At 44.7% G+C, this 12,875-nt stretch overlaps 1 protein-coding gene across 1 annotated transcript; it reads right to left on the bottom strand.

The window, feature by feature from the left end:
* Window positions 1–10,723: 10,723 nt before the first annotated feature.
* Window positions 10,724–12,637, bottom strand: LOC142731486 (uncharacterized). Its single transcript, XM_075849431.1, has 3 exons — window positions 12,139–12,637; window positions 11,735–11,888; window positions 10,724–11,611 (listed from the first exon to the last, which is right to left on the bottom strand). The coding sequence occupies exons 1-3, from the start codon at window positions 12,320–12,322 to the stop codon at window positions 10,873–10,875; spliced, it is 1,077 nt and encodes a 358-aa protein (XP_075705546.1). The 5' UTR covers window positions 12,323–12,637; the 3' UTR covers window positions 10,724–10,872.
* Window positions 12,638–12,875: the final 238 nt, after the last annotated feature.

Raw genomic sequence — 12,875 nt, forward strand, 5'->3', positions numbered from 1 at the left:
TTCATACCTTAATGGACTCAATGGCCACCAAACCAATGAACCCTAATGTTTAGCGATGCAATAGCAATCAAGCAATTTTTATATACCGGGGAAAAATACCTATACAAGACACTTTCTGGATTCTAGAAAAAAAATGACTGAGCAAGTAATAGATAAAATAAACTTATACAGCCCAGCTCAACTAAACTATGGCTGATAATACAGTGACTAATAGTGTGACAACTGTAGCTATAGTCCTTTAAAGGAATAAAAGTGAAAGAGGGGTAATCATAATTGAGGATGGGGTAATCATAATCTGGAATACATGTATGGGGAAGTTCATCATACCTCAAAAACAAACAATTATTTTTCCCATTGTATTAACTCTATACTTATAAATTATATATTCACTCATGGACATAAGTATATATTATTTATAATGTACAACATGAACTGTATCATGTCCTGATAATGAGACTAGGAATATCTTTGCCTGCTCAACCAAGCCCACTTGCCCCATAATACCAGGCAGCAATATATTTACTACTGACCAAAAAGACACAAAGAGTTTCTAAAGAAATTGAAAGATTATTGCAGTGCTTCAGCTTCTCCAGACTACTACTACTACTACGACCTAAGCAGCACCCCATGTTGTACACCTCACTGCCGTTGTTTCACTATAGAGAAAGAGATAATATAGGATAATATAGTTACCTCTACTCCTAAACCACACTCCCTCCACAGTACAACACTAGTAACACGCATACTCCTTCCTCTTAATGCAGGACCACCCCTGCTTATATGTAGACATAGATACAGACAAAACTGCAGTAGTTAAAGTTCCCCTCCTTCCAAAGTTATGTCCCCCTTTGCTTAGTGCATCGGGGAGTCTTTACCTTAACCCCTTGAGGACTGAGATTTATTTTTTTCCATTTTCGTTATTCACTGCCCGCCTTCCAAAAGCCGTAACATTTATTTTTCCGTCAATACAGTGGCGATAGTACTTATTTTTTTGTGGAAGGAGTTTTAGTTTCTACTGGCACCATTTAAAGAACATATAATCTACTAGGAAACTGAAAAAAAATTCACAGCAGGCTGAAATTGAATAAAACTGTGATTCCTACATTGTTTTTTTGTTTTAGTTTTCACCGTGCAGTAAAAATGACAACTTCACTTTATTCTGCTGCTCAATACGATTACGGTGATACCAAATTTATGTAGTTTTTTTTTTTTATATTCGGCTACTTTTACAAAGAAAAAACTATATGTTAAAAAAAAATTGTTTTGTTTCACCACATTCTGAGAGCCATAACTTTTTTATTTCTATCGTTGATTGAGCAGTCTGAGGCCTTATTCTTTGGTTAATACGACTTTTTGATCAATTGTTTTGGGAGCTAAATTGACCAAAAAACGGTGATTTGGGCATTTTAATTTTTACATTTTTTGTTACCATGTTTTGATCACTTTTTAAATTGTAAATATATAAATTTTTTAAAGCTGGGGTGACCAAAAAACAGAGATTTTGGTGGTTTCATTTTTTTGTTTTTTACGATGTTCACTATGCAAGTTAAATAATGGTATATTGTAATATTTCGGAACTTTTACGGAATACAGAATACACATTTTGTTTATTTTTTTATTGTTGACATTACTTTAGAAAAAAAAAGGGGAAACATTTTTTTTTTTACTTCATTTTTTGTATTTTTTCACTACTAATAACTTTATTAAACTTTTTTTTACACATTTTATTAGCCCACCTAGGGGATTTAAATCAGCCATCATTAGATCATTGGTGCAATACACTGTAATACTAATGTATTGCAGTGTATAGTCATTTTTACAGGCTTCTGTTAAGCCGTAAAAATGAACGGCTTAACAGAGGCAGAGTGAAGGCAGTCCTGGAGGCCTTCATTAGGCCCCTGGGCCGATATGACAACCATCGGCACCCTCCGATAGCGTTATGTGTGAACCGATGAGCTGTCCCCCTCTTTCAACACCTCAGATACTGCGGTCGCGATTGACCACAGTATTTGAGGGGTTAAACCCGGGCTGTATAACACAGTGAGCGCTCCCTACTTCCCTATAACGCTTATCACGTAAAAATGAATGTTTCCCTTATAACACAATGTTATTTATTTGGTCCAGCATCGATTCATTTTTGTATATAGATATCTTTATATGTGCTGGACCTCAGTATTTCTGATGTAGAGCTCCCACTAGACCCAGTGTATGCATAGAGTTACATAGGTAATAAGACAAAGTACAGGAAAAAATAGTGTAGTACCATGTTAGCCAGAGCATTGCTTAGTTAATAACAGACATATATCCATCAAGTTCAACCAATAGAAAATAATCACTCTGGCGCCCCCCACCTCGTTCAGTCTTATTATGGTAGTGTACAACAATTCATTGATTGCATCAATTCTCTTTTCACAGTGGTACTTACTATAAGTGCGCCATGTTTATTTTTTGGGTTGTCAGCCATCTAGGTAGCAGCTGCTTCCTCTCTTTCTTTCAGAGGAAGCACTCCCTCTTGCATTCCCACGTATAGCCACACTGGACTGCTCTTCCGACAATTCCCCCGCAAAAAACTCTGATGGGCATTTATAAGAAGGTGGGCCAATGCAGATCCATGATGGCGCACTGTAAAGGGGCTGCTGTCCTATGACTCACTTAGATGGCAAGGTGATGTCAAGGTAAGGGTGGGACGAAGAGTTACAGAAGGGGGAGATGTACAGCGCTGAGAGAGGCGTGAACACACTGATGCAACAATGCACAGTAGGTAGCTGGAAATTCGTCACACCAAAAGATGAGATACATGGAACCCTCTGGGGCCATCATTGGATCACAAGATCTAAAGCACACGAGAAAAAATGAATTCTGCACAGGAAACTAAAAATAATAATGTGGAGGAACAATACATTTAATGAATAAAAAAAATAAAAGTACCGGACTGCTTCTTTAAATAATACAATTAGAAGCCTACTATATACTGTTTATACACTCAACAATAAAACAGTATTTACTAAGCTCTTTAATTTCTCCCTAGTGGCAGATACAGGCAGCTAGAATTGTATAATTTAATGCTATGTCTATTCAGGGGATTCAGACCAATGAAGCAGATAAATGGATCCTAAACTGCTATAAAAATATATTAAGCATAAAATTACACCCATTTTAAATAAAAAAATAAAACAAAATGGTAAGCAAGGGTGGACGTACCTAGGATGTTTTTCTTACGTCATTTCAGGGAGGCACTATAGCAGCGATCTAGCCTGAACCAGAATATACTTGCAGCTCTTACTTCAGTCCATGTGGAGGAGTAGAGGGGGGCCAGCAGAGGAAGTTCTGGCAGCATTCAGGGAGAGGAGGGGTATCTGTAATCCTCTTCCTGTCCCCGTATGGACTCAAATGACCCGAGGGGTAGGTATAACATTAATTTTTATTCATGTTATCACCCCCCCCCCATCTTGTTCAAGTCTGGACATATTGAACTTTTATTTTTAGGATGTGTGGTGCATTTAATTTTCTACTTGGTCAAGCTTTTAGCCACAAATATAAATTTTTATGCTTTTTTTTTTTTGATAACAAAATTGCACTTTGATACCAATTTGCATGAAGGTGTCTGTGTGTTTAAAGGGCTTATTGGCATTTTGACAATATACTAGGTGTCTACTATCACAAAATGTATGAGTATACGGGTTTAGTATGATTTTTTTTATATTGTAATTTAGGTTTTATTTCTACATGTCAAAGTGTGAAATTGTCCTGGCTACTAGCGGTGCAAAACGGCCATTAGAAAAATGTCAGTAAAAGGCTTAAAGGAAACTCCACGTTTTGAGATGTCTAGCAAGTTGCGCCATATGATTATGCCACATACTCCATTTCGATAAATTTATTTGCGCCATTTTAAGCAAATTAGAACTCTATGTATCCTACAACACTATTGACACTATTGACTTATGGCTGTCTTACTTACAGAAGTATTGCAGTGTATTATGGTAACGACCAAGACATCGCATAGTCAAGTCCCCTATTTGGATTACAAACAATTAAAATATATATATATATATATATATATATATATATATATATATATATATATATATATATATATATATATATATATATATTTAAATACAATGTTTAAAAGTATTAGGAAAAAAAAGAAAAAAATACAATAATTTTTTTCACAATTTAAAATACTTTATTATGTAAAAAAAATATAAAGAAAGAAAATTACACATAATTGGTATCACCATGTTTGTAACCACCCAAACGATTATAACATTATTTAACCTGCACGGTGCATGCTGTAAAAAGATCAAATGAAAAACAATGCCAGCATTGCATTTTTTGGTTCACCTGCCTCCCAAAAAACAGAACCAAAAGCGATCGAAAAGTGTTATGTTCTTCAAAATGGTACTATTGAAAAAATCAACTCATCCTAGAACAAAACAAGCCCTTACACAGCTCCGTCAATAGAAAAATAAAACAGTTATGGCTCTCAGAATATGGCAACACAAAACCATATCACTTCTTGAAGTGTTTTACAAGCTGATTTTTCCCATTTCCCATTGACACTTTAAAAAACGCTTTGAAAATACACAGAAATATAAGTTCAAAAAAGCTTGCAAAAATTCAGCTCAGAAACCGCCTGAATTCAGAGGCTGTTTTTCTTTTGAAATCAACCTTGTCTTTTTCAGTCTGAACATATGCTGTGTGAACTTGGCCTAATGAAAAGGTTTGCACTTATTCCATGTTTTGAACCCACTCCTGGTTTTGATTTCCAAATATTGATGCAAAATACTAATCAGAATAATGCCATGTGAAAGTGGCCTTGAAGGGGTTTTCCGGGCAAATACAAGTGTTGGCTCTTTTAAAGGGGTTGTCCACGCAGGGGGCGGTTTTTCATACTGATGACCTAGCCACAGGATAGGTTATCAGTATATGATTGGTGGGGGTTTGAAACCCAGACCCTGCACCGATCATCTGTTCCGGCTGATGGAAGCTATACAATGGTTGGTGCCGGAAACAGATGTCTGCGGTCACAATATAGTGGCCGTGCTGCAGTACTGCAGCTCAGGTCCTACTCAAGTGAATAGGAGCAGAGCTGCAATAATCCAGCATTGCTGCTATATGGTGTACGGAGCCATTTGCTTCCGGTACTGACCGCTGCATAGCTTCTGGCACTCGGATGCAGCTGTAACAGCTGATCGGTGATAGGTCATCAGTATGAAAAACCAGCCCCTGCCTGGACAACCCCTTTAATATGTAAGTCAGCATTGCATACATATAGATGGATGCTCCATCGGTCTCCTCCTTTACATCTTGCCGCTCACAAACAGAAATATGCATTTAGCCACATCCATGGTATGATGTGCCGACCATTGAGTCATGTAGGACAGGTGGTCATTACCAATGACTACCAATGAAGAGGTGTGGTTGTGGTAAGAATGTGACTGACAATGCTAAATGCTAAAATGTTTTGCCCAGACTGTTTCTTTAAGCTTTCCATATGCACAAATCAAAAAGCTCTGACATATGCAATTGACATATGCATCACCCATATAATCCCAGGTTAAAAGAAATTCATAACATGCAGTATAAACTTTTATGCGGGATGCCTCTGCATTCATAATGTCATAGTTGAATATGCTTTTCAATACAATAAAAAAAATGTTATGCCAACACATACCAGCCAGATTTATGCCAAAACGACACTACGTTCGTCCCATTATATCCTATGGCTACGCTAGATATATACATCGGGAGAATTTCCCGGGACATACACCAAGCGCACCAAAACTATGGTAAACATAGCCTAATTGTGATCAAATCGCTGCTGAGCCTTAGGGGCTATTCACACGACAGGGTTTCCCGGCCGTTGCACAGCTGCAGTAGGAACAATAGACCCCAAATGGAGCCATTCACACGACCGATTTTTTGACGGCCCGGGAAACCGTCAAAAAATGGGACATGCCCTATTTTCGGACGTTCACCTGGCCGCCCGGCTCCCATAGAAGTCTATGGGGCCGGGTAATATACGGCCATCACTTGAATGTGCTTAAGTGACGGCCGTGTCTTCCAGCACTCGCTCTCTCCTCCTCCTCATAGTGCGAAGTGCATGTGAGGAGGAGGAGGGTATTTTTTTGCTCCCTGTAGGAGCAGAATCCCCAATCCCCGTCCACAGCGTCGGCAACACTGTGGCCGGGGATTGGGGATTCCGCTCCTGGAGAAGTCCCTGACTTCACTGTCCATATATGGACACGGTGACGTTAGGGACTTCTGAAGCGGAATCCCCAGTGATATGACCAGTGTTTCCGCTCCAGGAGAAGTCCCTGACTTCACTGTCCATATATAGACACAGTGACGTCAGGGACTTCTGAAGCGGAATCCCAAGCGCTGTGGCCGGGGATTCCGCTCCAGGAGAAGTCCCTGCTTTCACTGTCCATATATGGACACAGTGACGTCAGGAACTTCTGAAGCGGAATCCTCGGCGATGTGGCCGGGGATTCCACTCCAGGAGAAGTCCCTGCATTCACTGTCCATATATGGACACAGTGACGTCAGGGACTTCTGAAGCGGAATCCCCAGCGCTGTGGCCGGGGATTCCGATCCAGGAGAAGTCCCTCACTTCACAGTTCATATATGGATAGTGAAGTGAGGACTTCTCCTGGAGCCGTCTCCTACATGAAGGTAGGGGGGGGTGCCATCTGTGGGGGGTGACTATGTACAAGGGGGATGTGTAGCATTACCTACTGGGGGGCTATGTGGCACTACCTAAAAGAGGGTCTGTGTGGCACTACCTACAGGGGGGCTGTGTGGCACTACCTACAAGGGAGGCTGTGTGGCACTACCTACAGGAGGTTGTGGCAGTATTACAGAGGGCAGTGTGTGGCATTATCTACAGAGGGAAGTGTGTGGCAAAAACTTTACAAATGCAATTCATCCGATTTTAAAACGGACAGGGAAAAAAACGCATGCAAAATGGGTCAAAATTAGCCCTTTAAAAACGGGAACACGGCCCAGAACGGAAACGGAACGGATGCAAAACGAGCGTCAAAAACTGCCCAAAACGGACGTTTTTATCGGCCGTCACTCGGATCCTGTCGTGTAAATAGAGCCTTAGATCACGATCAGTAGTGATTGGTCTACAGAGGTATGCTGGGAGCACACAGATTATGACTTTCCAGCATCGTCTCCATGTTATAGTTGGAGGCCAATGGCCTGTGTGTTGCACTTTTTGTGACAGGGATCTCATCAATTCGGCTCTCCGTCATTTCAGGAGGATCTCTTCAATGGCAGAGCGTACCATGCAATCGTCATTAAAGTAGATTACTTGTATTTATGTTCTAGCTGCACACGGCGTTGTGAACATCTGGGGGTTAAACGCATAATAAATTTGGTGCCTCCATATGCTCCTTTTCTGGTGCAAATAGTGACAGAATCTCGTAATCCTTAGGGGGGATTCACACGAGCGTGTATTCGGTCCGTGCGGGCCGCGTGGTTTTCACGCGGCACGCATGGACCAATACAAGTCTATGGGGCAGTACAGACAGTCCGTGCTTTTTGCGCAGCGTTTGTCTGCTGCGCAAAATGCGCGACAGGTTCAATAACTCTGCGTATTTCGCGCATCACGCACCCATTGAAGTCAATGGGTGCGTGAAAATCACGCGCACCACACGGAAGCACTTCCGTGGGACGAGCGTGATTCGCGCAACAGCAGTGAAAAGGATGAATGAAAACCGAAAAGCACCACGTGCTTTTCTGTTTCCGAACATCCAAACGGAGTGTCTTTGCGATGAGCGAAGCCGGACAAGCGTACCGAACTTCACCGGGTTCGGCCAAACTCGTTTTGGCCGATCCCGGCAAAAAAATTATCGGTACGCGACGTCAGGAGATAGTCACTGTCCATGGTGCTGAAAGAGTTAAACTGTTTCAGCACCATGGACAGTGACTTGCGATCCCAAAATACATTAACCTGTAAAAAAAAAACGAAGTTCTAACTTACCGATTACTCCTGTCTCCTTCCTGCAGTCCGACCTCCCGGGATGACACTTCAGTTCAAGTGACAGCTCCAGCCAATCACAGGCCAAGCACAGGCTGCAGCCAATCACAGGCTGCAGCGGTCACTTGGACTGCTGCGTCATCCAGGGAGGTGGGGCCCGATGTCAAGAGAGGCGCGTCACCAAGGACGCGTCACCAAGGACGCGTCACCAAGGCAACGGCCGGGAAGTTCTCGGTAAGTAGGAACTTTATCTTTTTTTTTTACAGGTTTTTCGCTGTTGTGTTCGGCATTCACTGTCGAGGGTGCTGAAAGATTTAGCTCTTTCAGCACCTTGGACAGTGACGGGCGTTGACAAGCCTCATCTCTATGATGCCGGCTGCGCGAAAATCACGCAGCCGCGCATCAGACACGCATGACACACGCAGCTGTCAAATGGTTTTTGCGCTCGCAAAACGCTGCGTTGTTTGCGCGCGCAAAAACGCAACGTTCGTGTGAATCTCCCCTTATTCTTTGCATATTATTACAGAACTTCAATGGAACAGGGAGGCAATATGACACTGCACAACTAATCCAACATATGTGCCATTCAGGGTCTTTGGGAAGCTGTGTGATGAACTGTATGGGCAGATTAAGGGGAGATTCACACGAACGTTGCGTTTTTGCGCGCGCAAACAACGCAGCGTTTTGCGAGCGTGTCAGCAGCGTGGGCAATGCGTTTTTGAACGATGTATGCGTGTAATACGCGCGTAAGACATGCGTTTTTCCCGCGCGTGGAAAAAACGCACTCAGCTGTTCTGTTTACGCCAGGCTTCAAAAGGGCCATTAATGCAATACCCCTGCTTCATGTGTGCACCTGTGTTAATTCATTTGTGTGCTTTGGATGCAACCCACTGTTTCTACCAGTATTTTAGTGAAGTTTGTCTGCCAGACTGCATTGATGCCACCTAGCTCTCTGGCCCGTGTGCTATTAGCATGGATGATATCCCGGAGGTTTGGGCAACGAGGTAGCCCTCTACGGCCACACCGGCGGAGATCAGGTAGGATGTGGGTTCACCCAATAGTGGCCCAACGCACCTCTAAAGGGCATTTTCATATCCTCTTTGCTGACCTCCGTCGTCACCCTGAGAAATTTCGGGCCTTTTGCCGCCTGTCTGTGCATGCCTTTGATATGCTGCTGGAGCTGGTTCGGCCTGGAATAACCTATCAGAACACAAACATGCGACGCTGTATTTCCCCCGAGGAGCGTCTCCTTCTGACGTTACGGTATGTGCAGTTTTGTGAGCCAGGTTACACCTTATTTTATGTCCTTAATGTCCTAAACTAACATGTTTTCTTTGTGCTTTGCTTGTATGAATTTCTGTAGTTTTTTGGCGACCGGCATTAGCTACCATGCCCTTCATTTTGAATTCCTAATTGGAGTCTCCACTATTTGCGGCATTGTCCCAGCAACCTGTGTGGTCCTGTGGCAGAGATTGAAGAGCAGCGTGATCCCTCAGCCTACGGCCCAACACTGGCTTCGCATAGCGCAGCAGTTTGAACGCGACACACAATTTCCTAACTGTATTGGTGCACTCGATGGGAAGCACATCCGTGTGCAGAAACCGCCCCACTCTGGCTCTCGCTACTTCAATTACAAGCAGTATTTTTCAATAGTTTTGCTTGCCTTGTCGGACTGTAATTTCTGCTTTACCATCGTGGACATCGGGTCCTATGGCAGCTCGGCGGATGCACGCATTTTTCGCTCATCTAGAATGGCACAGCGTCTAATGTCCAACCAACTTGATGTCCCCGAGCCTAGCATCCTCCCTGGCACCAGCGGGCCACCCCTTCCTTATGTTATGGTTGCAGATGAAGGTTTTGCCCTCAGCAAACACGTAATGCGGCCATTTGCGCGGAGGGGCATGGATAACCGTAGGCGCATTTTCAATCAGCGACTATGCAGAGCACGGAAAGTCGTGGAATGTGCCTTTGGCATCATGACCAGCAAGTGGAGGGTCCTGATGACATCAATGCAATTGTCGCCGTCAAATGTCACATGCGTGATCAAAGCCTGTGTTGTGCTGCACAACTTTACCCGCATCAATGATGCCGCTCATGATGTGGAATATATGGGAACATCTGCACCCACCACCAGCCTGAGCCAGGCTGCTCGGCCTGGCCGGCCACCGACATGTGGGCAGCGAGTGCGCCACCAATTTGCCGAGTATTTTGCCAGGCAGGCTTGAGAAGTAACCTGCCAGAACGCTGCCATTTGAGTTGTGGTGAAGTTAATCTTATTTGAGAGAACGTCTGTTTATCCCTCAAGGCCTTTTTTGGTGGGGGGGGTGTGGGGGAGGGTTAGGGACTCGCAAAACTTGAGGCCCCTTGACGTGGGTTGCGAGCTTAAAGCTCGGTAGGCGCTTGGAATACCCTTTTTAGACGGCAGGAATGCATGGACATCACATCCTCTTGTGGAAACTATGTATTTCCTGGCCTATATGTATGTGAGCGTTTCGGGGGGAGTAAAGTTAGTTCTGGCCAAACACTAACTATACTAATTACAGCTGAGTTCCTGGTATTCCAAACCCCTTCCGAACAACGAAGACCTCAAAGATGTGGTGGAGAAATCTAATACCGTCACAACCTCTAAGGCAACAGCACCTCCTAGCGGTAGAGGCAGTAGAAAAGGTGTGCAAGGTAACAAAAGGATTGTCCACACAGAACTTCAAAATATCGAACTTTAGTAGCAGTCATGTTTGTGGCACATACTCGCCATATCAGCCAAATAAATACAGAGGCGGGAAAACATACCCGAACAAAAAAGTGCACCAACATGATGCATATACAACAAATTCCTAGCATGTCATCGATTTCTAACATGTGTCGGTAGAAAAAAAGAGCCCCTAAAGATTCTGATAGGCATGGGTCGGCGAGCTGTAACCCGACCGTTCCGCACCACTCTGCTGTCCCCGGCCCTGAGGAGCCTGTTCCTGCACAGCATATTGGGGTTGATACTGCGGGTGGTAACCCTGAGGCTGCATGTGAGCCTGTAAACTTGGCCCAGGTATGGAGTATTGAGGAAAGTGATGGACTGGCCCAGGCATTGGGGCAGGGGAGAGGTATCTTGGGGCAGGAGGGTATTGTGCCATCTGCGAGAAGACGGGGGCAGGTTGGGAGGGCCTTGGCACATGGGCACGCGCTGAGGGCATATATACACTACGCCAGTGCTCCAGAGAAGTAAAGCACCGGCCTGGACTTAGCGGGGGTGTCGCACAGTCGATTAGCGACAGCATATTTATTTGCAGCCGCACCAACCTATCCTCTGGTACCCGCCGCATCAAAGGTGCCATGCTCCGGCAAAAAAAATCATGCTGGTCCTCATCGGCTGCACGGCGCAGGTACTCAAGAACACGGGCGTCCACCTGTGCAGCTGCGGGTGGGTTACCAGGACGTCTGCGGCGGGGTGCTGCTTGTCTAGGTGCCACTTGGTCCGGTTGTCCTGCTTCAGGCGCTGAGGCGACTGGACCAGGATCCTCTCTAGTGGCCTCCGGGGTGAGGGCGACCAGGGGAGCAGCGGATTGGGACGCCTGGCTACACTGGGGCCGTGCCTCCTCTTCTGAAGCATCCAGAGTGTCGCTAGTTCTATAATATAGGGGACACGTCAGTTGAGGAAACAAATGTCATGTGCAAACACAAAGGCGTTTTGGGGTATGTAACATGTTTGGAGGGTGACGTGGCCACAAAGGGACAACAACGAGTACTTACGGTCGCATGTCCATTATTTCCCGCAGGAACAACAGCTGGTCGTAGTACATGTAGCGCCGTTTTTGGGGACCACCATCTCCGCTACGGGCGCCGGATCCATGTTCTCGACGGAACTGGTCCCTCGAGCTGCGCCACCGTCTCTTTACATCGTCCACTGTATGATGAATAAGAACACATCATTGATTAAACTCAGCAGATGTGAGTGCGCACACAGACAGTGCATGTATAAACTGGTGTTATTAAACACACGTCTACACAAGAACAAGCCTAAGTTGATGATACTATATATAAAGATGGCACTGAACCGAAACGTTGGCAATGACAGGCAATTATTCAGCAGGGACGCAATATCCAATATGGATGTCATTATACACATCAATGGCGACACACAGATATCCACTCACCAATTTGTAGCCGGTCACGGGTGCGGCTGTCGGCCCACTCCTGCTCAAATAGCGCCTCTGCTATCTGCTCCCATGCTGCCTCCTTCAATGTGCGGTCATGGTACGACTCCGCATGGGTGTTCCAGACCTCCGGCCGCTCCTGAACTAACCTAATGAGCTTCCCAACATCCATCTGCCGAGGCATGCCTGCAAGGTGCTTGTGGTGCTTTTGCAAACGGTGTGGCCTCTTTTGCAAAACCTGCTGTCTAACCAACTTCCTGCTTTTCTGCTGGTTTCAACTAGTTAGTTCAAACTCATTTGCATTGAGACAACGTGTCCTGCGTGAAAAACGCGCGTTCGCAGCTGCTGCCAGCGTATGACATGCGTGATTTTCACGCACCCATTGACTTCAATGGGTGCGTGATGCGTGAAATACGCAGAGTTTTTGAACCTGTCGCGTATAGTACGCAGCGAACAAACGCTGCGCAAGAATCACGCACTGTTTGAACTGCCTCATTGACTTCTATAGTGCTGTGCGTGATGCGCAGAAAATACGCGGCCTGCACGCGCGCAAATCGCGCTCGTCTGAATCCCCCCTAACAGTTGTCATTAGTGGTTGTCACCTAGCACCTGTCACCCATGTATATAGAAGAGCAAGATAACTCCGAAACCGCTAAAAAGAATATTAAAATAATTCACACAAGATGAGAACTCAGGGACTCGGATTCTCTGTACAGTTAAATCAAGAGGCTCAACTA

The sequence above is a fragment of the Rhinoderma darwinii genome, chromosome 1 (genome assembly GCF_050947455.1).
Source record: "Rhinoderma darwinii isolate aRhiDar2 chromosome 1, aRhiDar2.hap1, whole genome shotgun sequence".
NCBI lineage: Eukaryota > Metazoa > Chordata > Amphibia > Anura > Rhinodermatidae > Rhinoderma > Rhinoderma darwinii.

What these genes read in the sequence shown, in the direction of transcription:
- LOC142731486 (XM_075849431.1), bottom strand. Translation starts at nt 12,322, where the DNA reads ATGCCTCGGCAGATGGATGTTGGGAAGCTCATTAGGTTAGTTCAGGAG. An exon ending in CCGTGACCGGCTACAAATTG is followed by an intron (nt 11,889 to 12,138) that starts GTGAGTGGATAT and finishes TTCATCATACAG; the next exon opens with TGGACGATGTAAAGAGACGG. An exon ending in GAAATAATGGACATGCGACC is followed by an intron (nt 11,612 to 11,734) that starts GTAAGTACTCGT and finishes CCTATATTATAG; the next exon opens with AACTAGCGACACTCTGGATG.